The sequence below is a fragment of the Neopsephotus bourkii genome, unplaced genomic scaffold (genome assembly GCF_033783945.1).
Source record: "Neopsephotus bourkii isolate Nb327-2 ecotype Australia unplaced genomic scaffold, CSIRO-AGI_Nbou_v1 NB_1493, whole genome shotgun sequence".
In the NCBI taxonomy this organism is placed as follows: domain Eukaryota; kingdom Metazoa; phylum Chordata; class Aves; order Psittaciformes; family Psittacidae; genus Neopsephotus; species Neopsephotus bourkii.
In genome coordinates, this window is record NW_026901969.1 from 4,383,677 (window position 1) to 4,400,376 (window position 16,700).

The 16,700-nt window shown below is 37.6% G+C and overlaps 1 protein-coding gene across 1 annotated transcript in view; it reads right to left on the minus strand.

The window, feature by feature from the left end:
• Positions 1-8,588: 8,588 nt before the first annotated feature.
• Positions 8,589-16,700, minus strand: part of PTPRQ (protein tyrosine phosphatase receptor type Q) — a 127,964-nt gene continuing 119,852 nt past the window's right edge. The window contains exons 58-63 of the mRNA XM_061369360.1: positions 15,599-15,733; positions 15,361-15,486; positions 13,071-13,219; positions 11,260-11,395; positions 9,358-9,481; positions 8,589-9,086 (exon numbers count right to left, since the gene is read on the minus strand). Of these exons, the coding sequence (XP_061225344.1) occupies positions 9,049-9,086; positions 9,358-9,481; positions 11,260-11,395; positions 13,071-13,219; positions 15,361-15,486; positions 15,599-15,733 (708 nt within the window). The 3' untranslated portion in view covers positions 8,589-9,048. The remainder of the gene's footprint in view (positions 9,087-9,357; positions 9,482-11,259; positions 11,396-13,070; positions 13,220-15,360; positions 15,487-15,598; positions 15,734-16,700) is intronic.

Genomic DNA, 16,700 nt, shown 5'->3' on the forward strand with positions numbered 1-16,700 from the left:
AATGTGACAAACAAGGATAAACAGATCCCTGTTGTGAATCAAGCAGAAGATGAAAGTAAATCACTGTCTCCTATGTATTATTTGAGTGCTCAAAAGGGATTTTCTCCTGGGTTCTTTTTAGAAGGATAAATCAGAATTGGCAATTCTAACTTAATTAGACAGTTAAATCATAATTGGATGAAGGTTCCCTAACAAGAGGGTGCAACAACTATAGAGCAGTGTGGGTATTTTACTTTGCCACTTTTTATCTGCATTGTCAGTCCCTGTTGTCTCCTAAGTTCCAGTCACAGTTTCTGAGAGAGCCTTTCTTAAATGGCTGTTTTTCTGCATGCTTTCAGTTTGGCATCTTACTTGTCAGATGAGGATTCTGATCAACGGCAGGATGTCCAAGAGTTAAGCACTGTAACATTTATATGTTCCTGAAAATCTCTAGCACAAGCCAACTCCTATTTTATGTCATTACTCCTTTCCTTTTTCTATACCTCTCTCTTTGACCTTCAGATAAAAAAAATAAATAAATGAAAGAGTGAGAAAAAAAGGAGAACTTCACACACAAAAGAGCTCCATGGAATATGGACCTGATTGTAATCTCTCTGGTGTGTATACTGAAAGCTTCCTGTGCCCAAGAGCCACAAGTGTGCCTGGTATACAGACAAGCAGAAGAAGGGCACATGTTTGGAAGGCTCGCCTGCAGGAGATGGATGGCATTGACTGCCCTGTGATCTCACTGTTCCATTGTGAAACAGGACAGGGCTGAGTGTCTGGGCTATTTTGATGACGTTGGCCTCAACAGCTTCTACTGGCTCACTTCCTCCTGAAGTCAGGGGTTTGGATTACCCAGCAATGCTAGCAGACCCTCACTGCCAGTCATGGGATATTTCTTTGGCATGGAAACTGTGTTTGAATTGTGTGTAAGCTGTGTGTAACACAAGGCTAGCCTCTGCTGAAATATACAGCCTAACGTTATTTGTGCAGTCCTTCTCTATGCAGAACTACACACAAATTCTTCTACAGGATATACAATTTCGATCTCCTAAATGTGATTGAAAATATCCTATATAGACCATAAAGAATCATCTAAAAATAGCAATAGGAAATCTTGTTTCATTTGATTTGTAATCTCTTAGAAATAAATCATAAGGGTTTCCTTACAGATCTGCTTCTTTGGAAAGATTAATTTCTAACCAAAGTTCACCAAAATACTGACTTGTATTTTTCTTTCTCAGGAGAAAGGAAAACACATCATATGATGCTGAATATGAGCAGAATATAGTATTTCTTGATATAATTAATACGCTATTCTTCTCGCCTAAGTATTTTAATATGCACCGTGTCAGACACGTTGTTCACAATGGATTTTTGTTAACTACAAGGTTCTTTTCATACAGATATTGGCTCCATTAGCATGGTTTCTTCAAGCTCATGTCTACGTTTTAAATCCTTCTGGAATTGACACCAACTGTCTATTTTGACACTTGTTCATTAGTTTTCTCTCAATGGAAGCATTCTCCTTCTTTCAGCTGTTGTATCAATTTTATGTTTCACAAAGTCTCCTTACAAGACAATGCTGAACTTTTTTCCCAGTTTTGGACAACCAGATAATGACTGCCCAAAGTGATTCACAGCTCTTATCAGAGCAACTCACCACTTGTTCCAGTCCATAGTCAAAAAGTGAAAGCTGCAGTCTGACTCCCTGCAAGTTCTTTTTGGTTTAAATCAGAATCAGTTGTTTCTGTATAACAAGACTTCATGGTCATGACTGTTAATCCAAGTCATACTTCCCTTTGCTAACCTAAAGTAAGCTAATCACGCCTGACCTGACCCATTTAGATGTTTTACTTTCAAGAGCTTGAGTATCTGCTTGGGCATGTGTGTGTGATAAAGGATGTGTGGATGTGATATCTTAGCAGCAATCACAAGTTAAAAAAATATTGGCATCTGAAGTTAATTCTTGTAATTTTTCTATTATTCCAGACACACAGCCAAGAGACTTTTTTTTCCAAAGACTGGAAAAGCAGGAAGGTGCCTCTTGTGACATGCACCTGCTGGGCTCCTGGAGTGCTCACTTGGAACCTTTCTAGAAAGATATTAGCTTTCTGCAAATGCTGTCTTAGCTAATGCCCTCCCTACCACTAGCTCTTTATTACCAGGATGAGAAAACTGAAGGGATAGTGCAGGCGAAGTAAAGCATGTGTGATGGTGCCCATAGTGGCTCTTGACAATCTACTGGCCATTTCTTTGTTTTGGGATGAAGTTATAGGAGAAAGAATGCATTACTTTGACAGTGCTCTTAGTTGTGATAGGTGGTGTGAAAAGGCATTTTGGGAGAAAATGCTTTCCTCACAGACCTTCCAAATACATAGGACATGTAAATATTAGGAAAAAACGTTTCATGCAAGTTTCTTGTCTGCTTGCTTGCTTAGGGTGTTGAGATACACAGAAATTAAGTGATTTGTTTCAGACATGCAATGTCTGTGAAAACTTGGAACTAAACACAACTTTTCTCCCACACTAGCACAGGACCATCTTTCTCTGTCTGCCAGTTGGCTCTGGCAGCAATGTCAGAGATCCCTTCTGTTTCAGGGGGAGCACACCAGTATGCAGGAGAGGAATGTTTGCCTCATTAAATTTGGTGCGGAGTTGGTATAGCTGACACAATTAACCTCCATTAACCAGCAACCTGACATGGCCCCAAAACCTGCTTAGGAGTGCCAGTGAAGGATAAGAAGAATTGGAAGGGCAGAAAGAATGGGAAAATCAAGAAGTGACAAATGCATGTGCCTTCTTGAGTACTCAGTCACATTCTTAGTTTACAGTACATTCAGTAGATGTGTTCCTACAATAATGGCCACACCACAGGAAGTAAGCACATTTATGAGAAATTGCAACAATATGGACATTATTATAGAATATCTTTTATCGAAGTATCCTCCTTTATGGCTGTTTTACCAGGACAGCTCAGTATTTTCCTAAGACAGCCTATAACTATTCAAAAGTCAATATATTCCCAAATTTCCAGTCTAAAAGAGAAAAAAACCACAAAGATATAAAGGAGAGAAATGTGTGAAACTTTAAATGTTAACTGTGATAAAGGCAGCATGTCTTTGTACGTTTAAGGCACTATTAATACCAATTGAACATGAAGTTTTGCTTCTTAGTGTCCTAAGCAGCAAAGATGAGTTGCTGACAATGATGGCAATGCTAGCCTGAATTTTCTTTTTAGCCTTGGTAGAGAAAGGTTGAGATTAAAATCCTCCATACAAACATCAGGTAGTTTTGGGAACTTCCTCTGGACTCCCTGACCCGGACAGTGCCTTGTCAGATAACTATCCTGTTCTCAGAAGGGAGCAAGATTTTGTTCTAGGCAGCCAGTCCCCTCAGGTCAATTCCTTGTGCATGCCTGGGATGCAGTATTGTGTTCTTGCAGGTCATTTAAGAATTCTGTGCACAATACACAAGCCCAGATTGATGCTATGTGCATTGTTTCTTTTATACTGGCAGAGAACTAGTAGAATCTCTTAAGAAAAATAGTTAAATGGAGCTACTGTGAATCCCAGCAGAAGACTGATAAATGAAAAGGCACAGTTCTGTAAGTGCTATATGCTGGATTCTGAGAAAGGGATTACCAATGTATTAATCAAATTAAAAGTGGATAGATTTTATCGGCAATTATCCTCAACTGGTAAGCACGTGCAGACAGCAGACTGAGGGAGAGAGGAGGACATAAAGGTTTAATGCCTCCATTAGTGGAAGAAAATCTTCTTTGTCTGTACTATCTGCCCATGTTCTACATTTGTGGTGTCAAAATATTTGTTTATGTATAAAAGATTAGTGAAACAATGGACTAAATAGATTGCTTTGTTTCCTAGCACTAAGTTGAACCACAAAGGATGTTGCCAGCTGTCATAATCAGTGTTTTTCAAGTGAGGCAGGAACACTTGACAGTAAAGCTGATTGAAGTGCGATCCTGCAAGAGTGCCCTGTAGCTTGCAGTACTCAGCTCATAGGTTGTGTGATGTTGTCCCAAGTATGCTCTACGCATTCTAGGACACACTTCCTGCTCAGCACACTTTATGGAATGCAACTGTGAATGGTGGAGCTTTTGTTGCATATTAGGTTTCCAGTATCCAAGAATTCTTTTTATATCATTCAGAACTCCATCTCCTGTAAAATATTTTGGGAACATCCTTGTAAAACTTCCTTCAGCTCATTATTGACTGTAAAGAGTGCTGGAATGGTTTATACATTATTACAGTGGATAGCTGGGTGCAGCTGTCATCCTACAAAAAGATCACCCTGGTAACACCAATCAACAAGCAGAGTAAGATGATCCAAATATAACTGAAACCTTCTAAATGTTGTTTTTCAACTGCATTGCAGAGACACAACTTCATGCAAACTTTGCATGATGATGTTGGATCTGTTGTGAAAGGTACCACAGACATTGTTATTCCATGCTGCAAAGCCACTGATTTTCAGTTTTCCTTACATAGTGGAATCTGAGAAAGAGTCAACATGATAAGGGAGCTGTGAGAATAAATAATTAAAATGAGTTATTAGTTCACCATCATTTGGGAGAAGGTAATTAATACCAAACATTGGATTCATCCAATGTGCAAAATACCAAACATTGCAAAATACCAAACATTGGATTCATCTTGCTGTCTTCAGCTGGCACTGAACTGAACCAGTGCTACAGTTTGTATCAGGATTTACTATAGCAGTAGAGGGAACTTATGGGTAGGAAAACAGTTAACAATTGTATACAGTGGCAATCCTGCAAAGACATGCAACTGATAGCACAGTTCAGCTCTGAGATCAGCACAAAAGTCGGTTTGCACTTATCTCATACCTCATAAACATAGCCCCAGAGAGGATAGGGCAGAAAATGTATTCTGGGCAAGCGCCAGCACGGAAATGCAGCTGATACTCTGTGATGTCATCCGGAAACCAACTCACAGGGAAAGGGACAGAGAAAAGGTTTGAACTAAAACCAGTACACACCTTACCCAAGGTAAAATGTATAAATGTAGGTCATGCCTGCAGGATTTGAATTCAGATGATCCATATTGCTGTTTACAAGTCCTTCTAATACAGTCACAATACAGCATTAGGAAACAGAATAAAACAAAGAACAGTGTTGGGTGGACTTGTCTTTTCAACACTTTTCAACATACATGAAGTGGTGACACAACAGTCATGGAGAAGTGTTGAAAGAGTGGATCACTTTCAGTACATTTTCTGTGACTCATTTCCTTAAAACTGACAAAGATATGTCCAACCCCATGTGTCAATGGCTTCCAGTTACAGTCTATACACCCAATGCATTGCAGGTTTTGCAGCACTGAATGGGCAGGTAACTTAATTATAAAACAAACCTGAATTCAATTTTACCACATGGCTATCCCCTAAAACAGAGAGCTAACTCTCTGTTAGCTGTTTTAGAACTTTCATAGTTCTGAAAACAAAAATGAATTTGGATCTATTTTTATTGTTTAATTTCACGGATAGACAATAATCTTGTGTAACGCTTAATACACATGGAATACATATTCTGAAATAGGTACTTTTCCAGTTTAATTTTAACTTGCAGTCCAAATATTTTCAGAAAAAAATCTCTTCTGGCCACAGACCTCAAGGGGTTTTGTCTCCTAAATCTCTGCAAATTCATGTCCACATACAGAAGGCTTTGTCATACCTGTATGTAACCAGGAAAGCTTGCTTCTGTGTATCTCAGGATGAAGTATGATTGATTCATTCTTTGCTGCTTTGTCTCTTAGTAACTGCATATGAGCACACTTTGAATGGCAGCAGTACACAGATGCTGTTACAGAGATTAATACACCTTATTAATCTTTCACACAATGCTATGAAATTGAATTACTGAATAGCTCTGTATATACAGTAAAAGCACGGTTTGAATGCATAAGTATTTTTATCACTCCTGTAACAGTATAAAAAAGCATTTTAAATGATGATATTCTGCCTTTCTATTACTTTTGTAAATAGATCTGATCAGTTTTTGAGGACACTGACAGTAGCCTCTTCCAATGATATCTAACAGAACTAGCTATCAAGGCTGTTTCTTCTGTGTATGGAGATATATCTGTTTATATAGAAACTCCCCGAATAATTTAATACAGTATTACCTAATTTCAATACAATTGTAATAATCCTGCAAAATTTGTGCATTCTTCAGTTTTTGTTTATTCAGTTTCTAATTTTGATAGAGTACACTCTTGCTAACTTATGAGCACCAAGAATCTGTACAAAATAAGTGGCATCATTAAAAATGAAAATGGTCTGCTGCTTTTTATATATATTCATTCTTTAAAAAGCAATTTGAAAAATTCTGCTTGCTTCTGGCTTTCCAGTTCTGTCAGTAGCACACTACAGGTGTCACTGTGTAAATGAAGGAGGGCTGGAAGATAAGAGAGTATGTGAAAATTCTTTCTTCATGATTTAACAGTGGTATGGGGGATCTTATATACAGGTCCCCCCCTACCCCTGTAAGCCACTGGCAGGCAGGCACACAAGAAGGTCAGTGAACTACTGCTGTATTTACACTGAAAATCAGTTATTGGAAAGAACTTCTTGGAGATACTTCTTTCCCTGACCATGTATCTTATGAATTGTGGCCAGTTTGTGCTTAATATTTGCTTTTACCCTTAATACACTACAAAATGGATCAAGGTAGCATGTATCAGATTGCTTTCATCAAATTTTACAATAAACTATTTGAATTACTTTCTATTATTATTATTTTTCCCCTACAGAAATGAGAGTCCCATTTTCTAGTAGCTAAGTTGTCAGACAAGCATGCTACTGAATGTAGTGTTTGACCACAGGCAGGTCTCTAAAGGAGGATGTAGGAATCTTAGTTGTTAGGTAAAGTATTTTATAAAACATGAAGCACACTTGGAACTTCTGGAGTTCATCTGTAAGTTGCATACAGCTTCTTAGCTTTCTCTTTCAATTGAAAGGGGAATGACACACATACAGATATCCCACCACTGTGGATATAAGATTATACAAGATTATGACTCTGTAACATCAATTTACCACAGTGCTGCATGTGCTGCTACCAAGTACAAATACAAATCATGAAAAACATCTGTAAGTCCCTATAAGCAATTTGTCAGAATACTTTAAAGTGCATGTATAATAAATGAAGAACACATGTTTCATAGGAACCAAATGAAACTAGAGCTGTACTGAATGCTCTGCCAGAGACTTGAACAGCTGTGGACATCACCTCTTTCTCCCTGCATCCAGCTTTAAAAGGCATTGTTTTCTTTTTAGCTTGACAGGTGATGTTTACAATACTGTCAGTCTTCCTGAAAGACAAGTTGCCCAAAATATCTCTGCAGACCATTTCCATCTCCTTAAATGCTGTCTCTTGATTTTCATTTTAGGTATTTGGCACTTTCTGCTACATTACAAGGGGTCCTCACTGCACCATCCTTGCCAGCTTCTCCAAAGACATCAAACACCTACCGTTACTTATGAAAAAGTGTCATGTTACATACTGTATAGCATTTTCTGTCTGCGAGCTCCAGCTAAGAGATGGCAAGTTTTGTCCATTTACTATCCTGTTCAGAGTGTGTGCACACAAACACACCCACAGATACACATCCTCCAAGGTTCTAAAGAGGTTTGTCTGATTTCCATAAGCTTGATGCCTCAACAAGGCTATGGATTTCTACTGTCTAAACAGAACATGAGATGACAACCCCAAAGTCATTTTGCTATTATGTTTTGCATCTCAGATTAAGGTCACAGTTTTAGTGTTACTCAAAATGCTACATTTCTTTACACAGAGAAAACCTTAGCAAGCAATGCTTCTCCCCCATAGTATCAACTAAATACTGTCACTTCCATGTAAAACCAGGGCACAGAGTTTGTCTCTCTAGTCTTCCTACTCTACCACTTTTTACTTTGCTTCTCAAATAAGAGAAAACTTCTCTCATTCCTGTTTCAGATCTAGTTCTGATAATGATAGCCAGGGGGCATGGAAGATGGCTTTTATCATTAAATCTCCAAATATTAATTCCCAAACTTTTCAGTGTCTACAGTGATTTGCTAAATCTGAGGAAGAAGCAGCAATTTTTTAACTTGACAACTCTGTGATATAAAATATATTGCTACTAAATTTTGAGTAACCTTTCAAAATACCAGTGTTATATTTAAGAAATGTGAATGAATTATAAATGTTCTATCACTCATGTCAATTTAATACTGATAGATATTACTCTGTTGATAGATATTACTCAAGTCAATCTAATAGAACAACTGTAATATACATAATAAATGTATAGTTTTACTTTCTCTGCTTGAAAAAGTAGCAGGATTGTACAATACTAACTTCAGCACTGAACATATGCAATCACCATTGTACGTTTAAAAAACACAACCTGCTGATTATAAAATGGCTTAAATAGCCCCAAGTGTCCCTGAAGAGCTACTGTATGCTCTGTAAAACCTGAATAATCCTCCCTATGTCAGAAGGTGACTCTTCAGCTGTTCAGGATCACGAGCTGATATGCTACCACTCGTAAAAAAAAGATTTAAAATACAAGAACATACAGTTAGGTAAAGATCACTGCTGTAGTATTGGAATTAATCTGCAAGAGCTGACAACATTGAAACCCATCTAGCAAGAAAGATTCAAGGAACTGTAGCTTTTACTTCAAACCACAAAGAACACAGCAAATTCACATCAAAATAAGTTCAATGGGAATATGAAATTTTTACATCATATTTGGCTCATTTTTCTTATAACTGGAAAAAAAAAGAGTATGTTTAAACACACTTTCTATTTAAATATATACTGAATGCAATATTCATGTAACACCAGAAGTGCAAATCATTATCGCTCAGTGACCTGGATAAAATACTTTGAAGGCACATTGATAGAAGAAAAGATGTTTCAGTCATCTGTGGTTGTTTTAATCATCAAAATAGGGGAATTCACTTTGGCCCCTGTGCTTACAAAAATATGAATTTGACTTTCAAAGTTGCGTTATCTTTAATGTGTAGTCTTAGTATTTACATGGTAGTTTCTTCCCATTCAAGCTCCACATCACCTACAAAAGAAACAGATACATTTGATTAACTTACCTAGTAAATAAATAGTGACTAATGGTAGATAACTGCTTTGGCTGAATTTGAAGGATCTTGAAGGGAAAAAAGTGGAAAGCTTAAGCAATGAGTGTTTCTGTGGGTGAGACTGAAGATAGAAATTTACACTACTGAAGTCAAAACCCACACGTCAAAGTATTTTTTTCTGCTTCTTCATTTGGACAGTCAATGCACCTGCTATGAAAAAATATTTTGAGACAATCTGTAGCTCCTTACCTTCCATGGCATCCAGAGAGTCCATCTTTTGCAGTGCTGAATAGTTTACAAAACATATGGGCTGACTACTTCCCTTGATTGTCAATAGATCCAATACACATTGATGCAAAAATATGTATTGTGCCTGGAAGACATGAATTTAAAGACATTTGATTAAAAGAAAAATGTACTTCTAATACAAAAAAAAAAACTTTCAAATTTTCCATATAACATCAAGACATTCTCAAAGTAACTACAGTTTAACTCAGCAATCTCAATACTTGACTATGTCGCATATGCCTGATCCAATTTCACTCACTAGAAGGTATACTGCATTAAAATTTCTCAAACCATGTTATTCCTTATGCCCAGTAAAGATATATTCAATTAGACTAATCATAACTGAGACTAACAGGCTATTCCATCATTTTCTATAAAGTTTTGTTCTGTGAAAATACATTTGATTACTTTTTGCCACTAGACTGAAGAAAATGAACCACATGAATGCAATATTTAGATGAGAAAATTTCTGTCTTTCTAGTATAGAGAAAACCAGCAGGGTGCACTCAAATGCAAAAGTTAAGGCAAATCTAAATCTATGTGTTCTAGGAGCATACCCCATTGCTAAGAGCAAAAAAGCCCCACATTACTTTTAGTAATACTTGAACTGTAGGATCATTTTTAACGGACTATAATGCAAAGAGTAGGCATCTGAAGTTAATTGCATATTTCCAAGGACATAAAGTAACTCTGGGTAAGGACTGCTGAAAAGAGAAAAACAAAATAAGGCAGTGTAAGAATGAAACAGAGAATGAAAACAGATAGCAGGAAAATATGTACAGGCTGAAAATAAGCCAGATCACAGACTTGTCCAGATTGAAAGAGACCTCTTGAGATCATCATGTGCAACCTCCCCACTGCTCAAGCTGGGTCACCTAAAGCATGTCGCCCAGGACCTTGTCCAGATGGGTTTTCAATACCTCCATAGATGGAGATGACCAAAATAACTTTATCTCCCTTAACTTTTGCACAGGTAAATACATTAGTGTAATTTTTCTGCTCAAAAATTGCTATTTTGTTTCAGAACTGCCATCAGTTTTCAATTTAAGTGTCTCAGATTTACAAGAGAAATTTGCTTACAAGGGTATGTTTCAGGGTCACAGCTCTAGAGCCATGGGTAATTAAAGCAGATTTTCACAGGCCCCTGAAGTACAAAGTACTTCATTACATTATACTTTTTAACAGCTTGCGTACTGAAGCTATAGCACGGCAACTAGCCTTTGTACTTGACTTGGCAAGATGATAAACGGATCCACTAGACAATTATGGATTTCTAGAATAAAGGTCTTAAGTTTCAGTGGAGTTAAGATTGCTTATTCCAGTTCAGAAGGCAGACTGTGAAAGCTCCATCATCTCTTGCATTCACACAGCTACTTGTGAGCATTTAGGAATGAAAATCTTTCTGGGTTTGCCAGTGGAGAGTGGAGCATACATACCTGGGGTATACATGTGTGACAAGTTATTTTCCCAGTTAGAATGAATGACATTCTTAATTATTTTAAAGTCTTTTTTTATGACTGGAAGACATTAAATTTTCCTTCAGACTTTGCCTTATTTTCAAATTATTCTATTCCTAGTAAAAAATGCAAAACAATGATGAAAAAAATATTCCCACAATTTATCATCACAGGAAAGTCCTGGCACTTGTTTAGCTGCAGCAAGACTTCAAACGGAAAAACTAAAAGGTAATCAGGCTGCACCATACAAGAAACAGCATGACATAGTATTGCCAGAAGGTCTCACAAAATCCTCTGAAGTGCAGTTGCTGAAGATGAGGTAAAGATATAGATAAATATATAAATAAATTATTAATTTTTTATTATATATAATATATATTATTATTTATAAATATATAAATCTTACCAGATTCTGTACCATACACATTCTTTCACTTCTTAACTCAGCTACAAGCCCATAGATATCCACAAAATCATGGTCATTTACATGTTGGGTTAAATGGTCAAGTGCAATATAAACACCTGTTCTTCCAACACCAGCACTGTAAACACAATACACAAGATAAAAGAAAGTTGGGTTTGTTGGTTTTTTTTTAGCATAAAATACTTTCTTAGAATATTCTGGTTAAATTAAGCCTAAGTGTGAAAAGAAAACTTCAGAAAAATAAATCTTTTTCAGTATTTAATTGTGTGTCTCCTTTCTGAATGGGATCAAGTGAAATTTGGATTTGTGCCATGTTCTAATTTTGATTTTGCAAGGGTTTGCACCTGACGAACGAGATATAAATAAACCAAACCTTTATAAATGAAAAAATGGTTCTTCAACTTTTCTGTGAATTTTCTAGAGCAAGGTAATTAAAAGCAAAAGACATCACAAGATTTTGTGAAATCATACTTTGCTTCTGTGATTCTTTTGGTATTTGAGACAAAACAATACGGGATTTTCTCAAAATTGCTATCAGTGTAATAACTCTGCAATCAGTGTAATAAATGGAGAGTATATCACTGCAGATAATCAGGAAATGTAGAGCAAAACTCTCTTGAACCTGCAAGTTCTAATGAGCTGAAAGTAATGAATGAGTTTTCTGAACATAAGAATACATGATGCCACTTTATAACCATCAGGAATTTGAGCACAGGTGGGATATCTGGCCCTTGCTGGCCCCTTTAAGTAACTGTGTTGTGAAAAGGGGATAGGATTCACTGCAGAGTGGCCCCAGGGAACTTTAAGTGTCCTCAAAACAACAAAAGCTGTGGTTTTCTCCAGTAATAGTCTCCCTGGCCCCTGCAGTAGAGGGAAATGTCAAGCTGCCAGTGACAACCATACCAAATAAAATGAAGCTTTATCTCCCATTGTGGGTGCACTCGTAAGACACTGAGGACAAATAAAAAAAATTCCCACGCATGATAAACTGGATAGTTAGGGAAGAGATCTGTGGCACCAAACCCAGCTTTTACTTCCACATATTTTCAGGTTAATGCTAAGTAACAATGAGAAAGAGAATTAGCTGCAGACCTCTGAGTCCAGATTGCTATTTTGGAGTGTGCCCACTCATTCAGTGGGAACTCGGACCTGCGTATGAAACACAGGCACACTCACCACTTTCATGAAGGCTTAGCCTTCCCCACGCACTCTTTGAAAAGCACTTTAAGGGTGTTGAGTATGAAATCAGTGGGAACCATGACAGCTGAAGAACTGTAACCACCAAACTATTCATTTAAGAGCATAAATATAGATTTTAGCTGTTTACAGGCATCCAAGTTTGAAGTCTGGCATATGCAAACCTTTATTCCTATTTGTCATTCTCTGTGGCTCCCAAATAGTTTCTTCTTTTTGATGCGATGTACATTTTGAATACATTTTTTAAACTTACTTCTTAAGAAGGGCTATAATTATAATAGAGGTAATAAAACACGTCATTCCTCTTCTTATGATAAAGGGAAAAATGAGATAAATCTAGCAATACCTTATGGTAATTGTTAAGTGTTTCACTGACATCACCTCAATGGGTTTTTCACAAACAGAAAAATAGACATGCTCTGACATTTTAATTCCTCGAAAGGACTAAGGAGCTCTGCTAAACAAACTTTCACTGCTGTCCATACTCAAACCATACCTGTGTACTCAGTTTTCATTGTCTCCTGGCAACTTCCCTAAGCATTAATATGCATCTGAAATTCTAAGACACTAAATGATGATTTGGTGAATATGCTTACCTGCAGTGAACCACCATTGGTGTGTTATCATGTGCTCGGCTTGCACGGATAAGTTTTACAAAATGGATAATTGGTGCAGTAGTCTCAGGGACTCCATGTTCTGGCCAAGAAGTGAAGTTACACTGCCGCACCATCATGCAGTCTCCATGCTGAAGAATGTAAGATAAAGCAGTTTTTGCAGAACAAATGTGACAGAAGATCCAGTAAGCTACATGTAACCTTCTCAGCAATTTCATGTTCAAAAGGAAAGTCAGAATAGCAGCATTGTAATAGGCACTTTTATCAGGGGATCATTTGTGTTGCATGGATCTGATGGCAGGTCTTTTGAGAGATGGCATCAAGTCCATCTTTCAGGAAGTACTAATGACTTCAACAGTCACTCTCCATTTGGCTTCAATCACTGTATCAATATAATTTGTAGATTACCCGCTGAGGTTTCTATGGTTCAGTTAGAAGTTTAGTGAACTGGGATGACAAATTTATTTAGGAGAAAGCAACCATTCCATGGTTGATCTAATGCAGTGAAGGCTAACACACATACACTGGTAAACAGCTATATTTTCTAAGTAAGTGATACCCTCTCAGTGAGAGCAGCAACAACAGTGGCTCAAAGAAAAAAGCAGGTTATGATCTGATATCTAAATTAACTACGAAGGACGTAAGAATAAAAGCACAGGATCATGTCAAAGGCCTGTCTAGACCAACAAAACATGACAAAAATGTATCTAGTTCCACAGAACACCATTGCCATCTTAATAGCTTCTGACTTGTGAACTGCCTTAGTCAAGAGATGGTATCTCAAAATTTAATAGTAGTTGTCAGAATTTTCTTATACTAATTTCTCCAGGTTTTATGAAGCCCTATAAGACTGTAGTATTCACAGTATCTAGCAGCAAGGAGTACCACAGTGGCAACTGTTGTGTAATGAGCCAGTTCCTTTCTTTTTTTCATTTTGAACCAACCATTCTTTCTTTTCATATTGCAAGAAAAACTGAAAACTTTGAACAATTACATGGAGCAACTACTGTGACTCTATATTTGTAAAATTGCTAAGCGTAAAACCAAAAGAGAAATTACTCTGGACACAATATGGCAATAACTGTGAATGATTTGCCTCACATATGCCTTTTACCTTCATTGGAAGATCATAAAGACTCTACCCATTTGTGAATGGAAGATGAAGTACAATCTTAAAGCATGGCACATTCAATGACGTGCTTATAAAGGACATCATAGATTTTTTGTGCAGCATAGTTCAGCTATAGTAAATGGATCACTTAGTTCAGGTTTTCTCTTTTCCTTTTTCCTTTCTCCTCTCCTCCCTGCCTCACCCTGGTTAACACAGGTGACTTCACATTTTCCTGGCATGCATTTTTACTCTAAAAGTTCCTCTTCTGGTCTTGTTTACTCTATGTCTTGTTTTAGCTGAAAAAAAAGTTTGTCATCTCTCATTTTAAAATGTTCAGTTGTCCTGTACTATGTGCACAACATATCCTTATGGGGTGACGACTAAGGCACATGCCACAGGATGGTAATGCATGTATTTGGACAGCCAACTTCAGGTCCTAGTATATGTCTGAACTACATACAACACAGGTCAATGTTGGGAGTGAAAAAGAAGGCTAACATTGTGATTCATCATGCCCAGATTGCTTTCTGAGCCTACCTGCTGGTCTGACTTAATAGTGGGTGCTAATTATTCAGAGTGGAAACCATAGTTGCGGGTTGTGGCAAAAATGAACATCTATGCTGTTCCCCCCAACCCCCTTCTCAGGACATGGAGTGGGAGCAATACTGATGATTCTGTTTTATACTGGGCGAGTCTTCTGGGGGTGGAGGCCAATATGTCTGGTGGTACAAGGCAAAACAGCTGTGCTGCACCAGAGAATCTTGCCCTTTAATCTGAGATGGATACATTCAAAGGGATTTGTATGATCCTAGAATGGTTAGGATTACTCCTTTCTAGAAGAGACAACTGAGGTGTCCAAATAGAAACTTCACCTCCCACCAGACCAGAGATTCAGTAACCTTGACAGGCCCTTCATAGAATGTTGGACAAAAATCTGAGCTCTTTGAGACAGAAAATGGGATAATTCTCAGGAAAAAGAAACTAAACCAAACCAAAATCAAATAGGAATGAAAATAAAATGCAGAAAAAGCAGGCAGTACCGTGCATACACTTTAACAGATTAAAAGTATACTGAGGGGTACTTGGGTGGGATGGAGCACATTTTATGTTCTTTGAGGTGTTGGATGGGTTTTACTCAATCGCCTTCTGGTTTTGGCTTACCCTTTCAATTTTTAGATCTCTGATGGTCCAGTCTATTTGAATGTCTTCCATCAGTTTAGTAATCACTATATCCCCAAACACAGTCACCGGCTTATTATCTTCTGGCCAGTACTGATGACATCTTATCTGCAGGGAGATGATGACTAATTAACAATGATCATATTATAATCCTGACAGAAACTACATACAAAATTTCCAATTATCTCAAATGCTGTTAATTTGTACAGTGGTAACTCACCCGTCCTTTTTCAAAACATTGTGTAAGCATCACAAGTGTTTTTGCTCTTGTCTCCCACACCATTCTCCAGAAATCACCCACTGTTCCCGGTAATGGTCCCTGAGTTGCAATAAACTCATTTGGACATAAATAACCCTAAGAAAAAGAAAATATTTAATACAGAAGTTGGCAAGGAAGAAAAAAGTTTGCATGTGACTCATAGTTGTGCCTGTAGCTACCATGCCTAAGATTAAAACCTTGTCAGACATACTAAATGAATTGGCATAGGCCTGGCTAATCACTGCATGGCAGATGGCCTTGGCAACCTAACGAAGTAATGGCATTTTCTCCACCACACAGATAAGTTATGAATCAATGGTCCAATAAAGTTTGGGAAATGCCATCCCGACAGAAATTCATTTAGCAGAGAAATTACAGGGACATCAGGGCAGTAATTCCCATTTAAATATATCCAAGCCTTCCTATTAACCAGGATATAGTCTTACTTCAGATTTACCCAGAGGCCACCAAGAACTATGTTAGGATGTGGCCAACAACGTAGATAGCATTAAGGAGCAGCGGAGCCAGGGAAGCAATTAAGAAGTGCTCTGAGAGCTAGTGCAAGCTATACACTGCACTGATGACCTTGTCCTTCCAGTGATGACCAGGGATTGATGTAACTTAGGCATGGAGCTTACTCAAACAAACGGTCTAAGAGAAAAGGTCTTCAAGAAGCCTACTGTACATCTTGGCTTTTATTTTAGTGCTGGCTTCTGCTGTTTAGTTCATTTAGAAATTAATGTAAATCTTGGGGAGAAGGAAGTTTATTGAACAAAATCAGTGTAAATGCTGTCAGTGCATGGGTTCTTATGGATCTGTTTCTACAAAGAAACAGGAACTCTTACGTACTACAGAAAGTCTAAAATAATGACAATAGCAGTAACAGCAATAAATTTATGCTGCAGAGCTAGCTGTCTATAATATCACAGAGTACTGCCTATTGCTGAAAACAACTGACACAGTGGTTTATAGCACCACCAAAGTTCCTTGTTGGCATTATAGCCCTGTAATTCACAGCTGCCTGTTACTTACTCCATCTATAATATACAGAACAGGTGGCAGT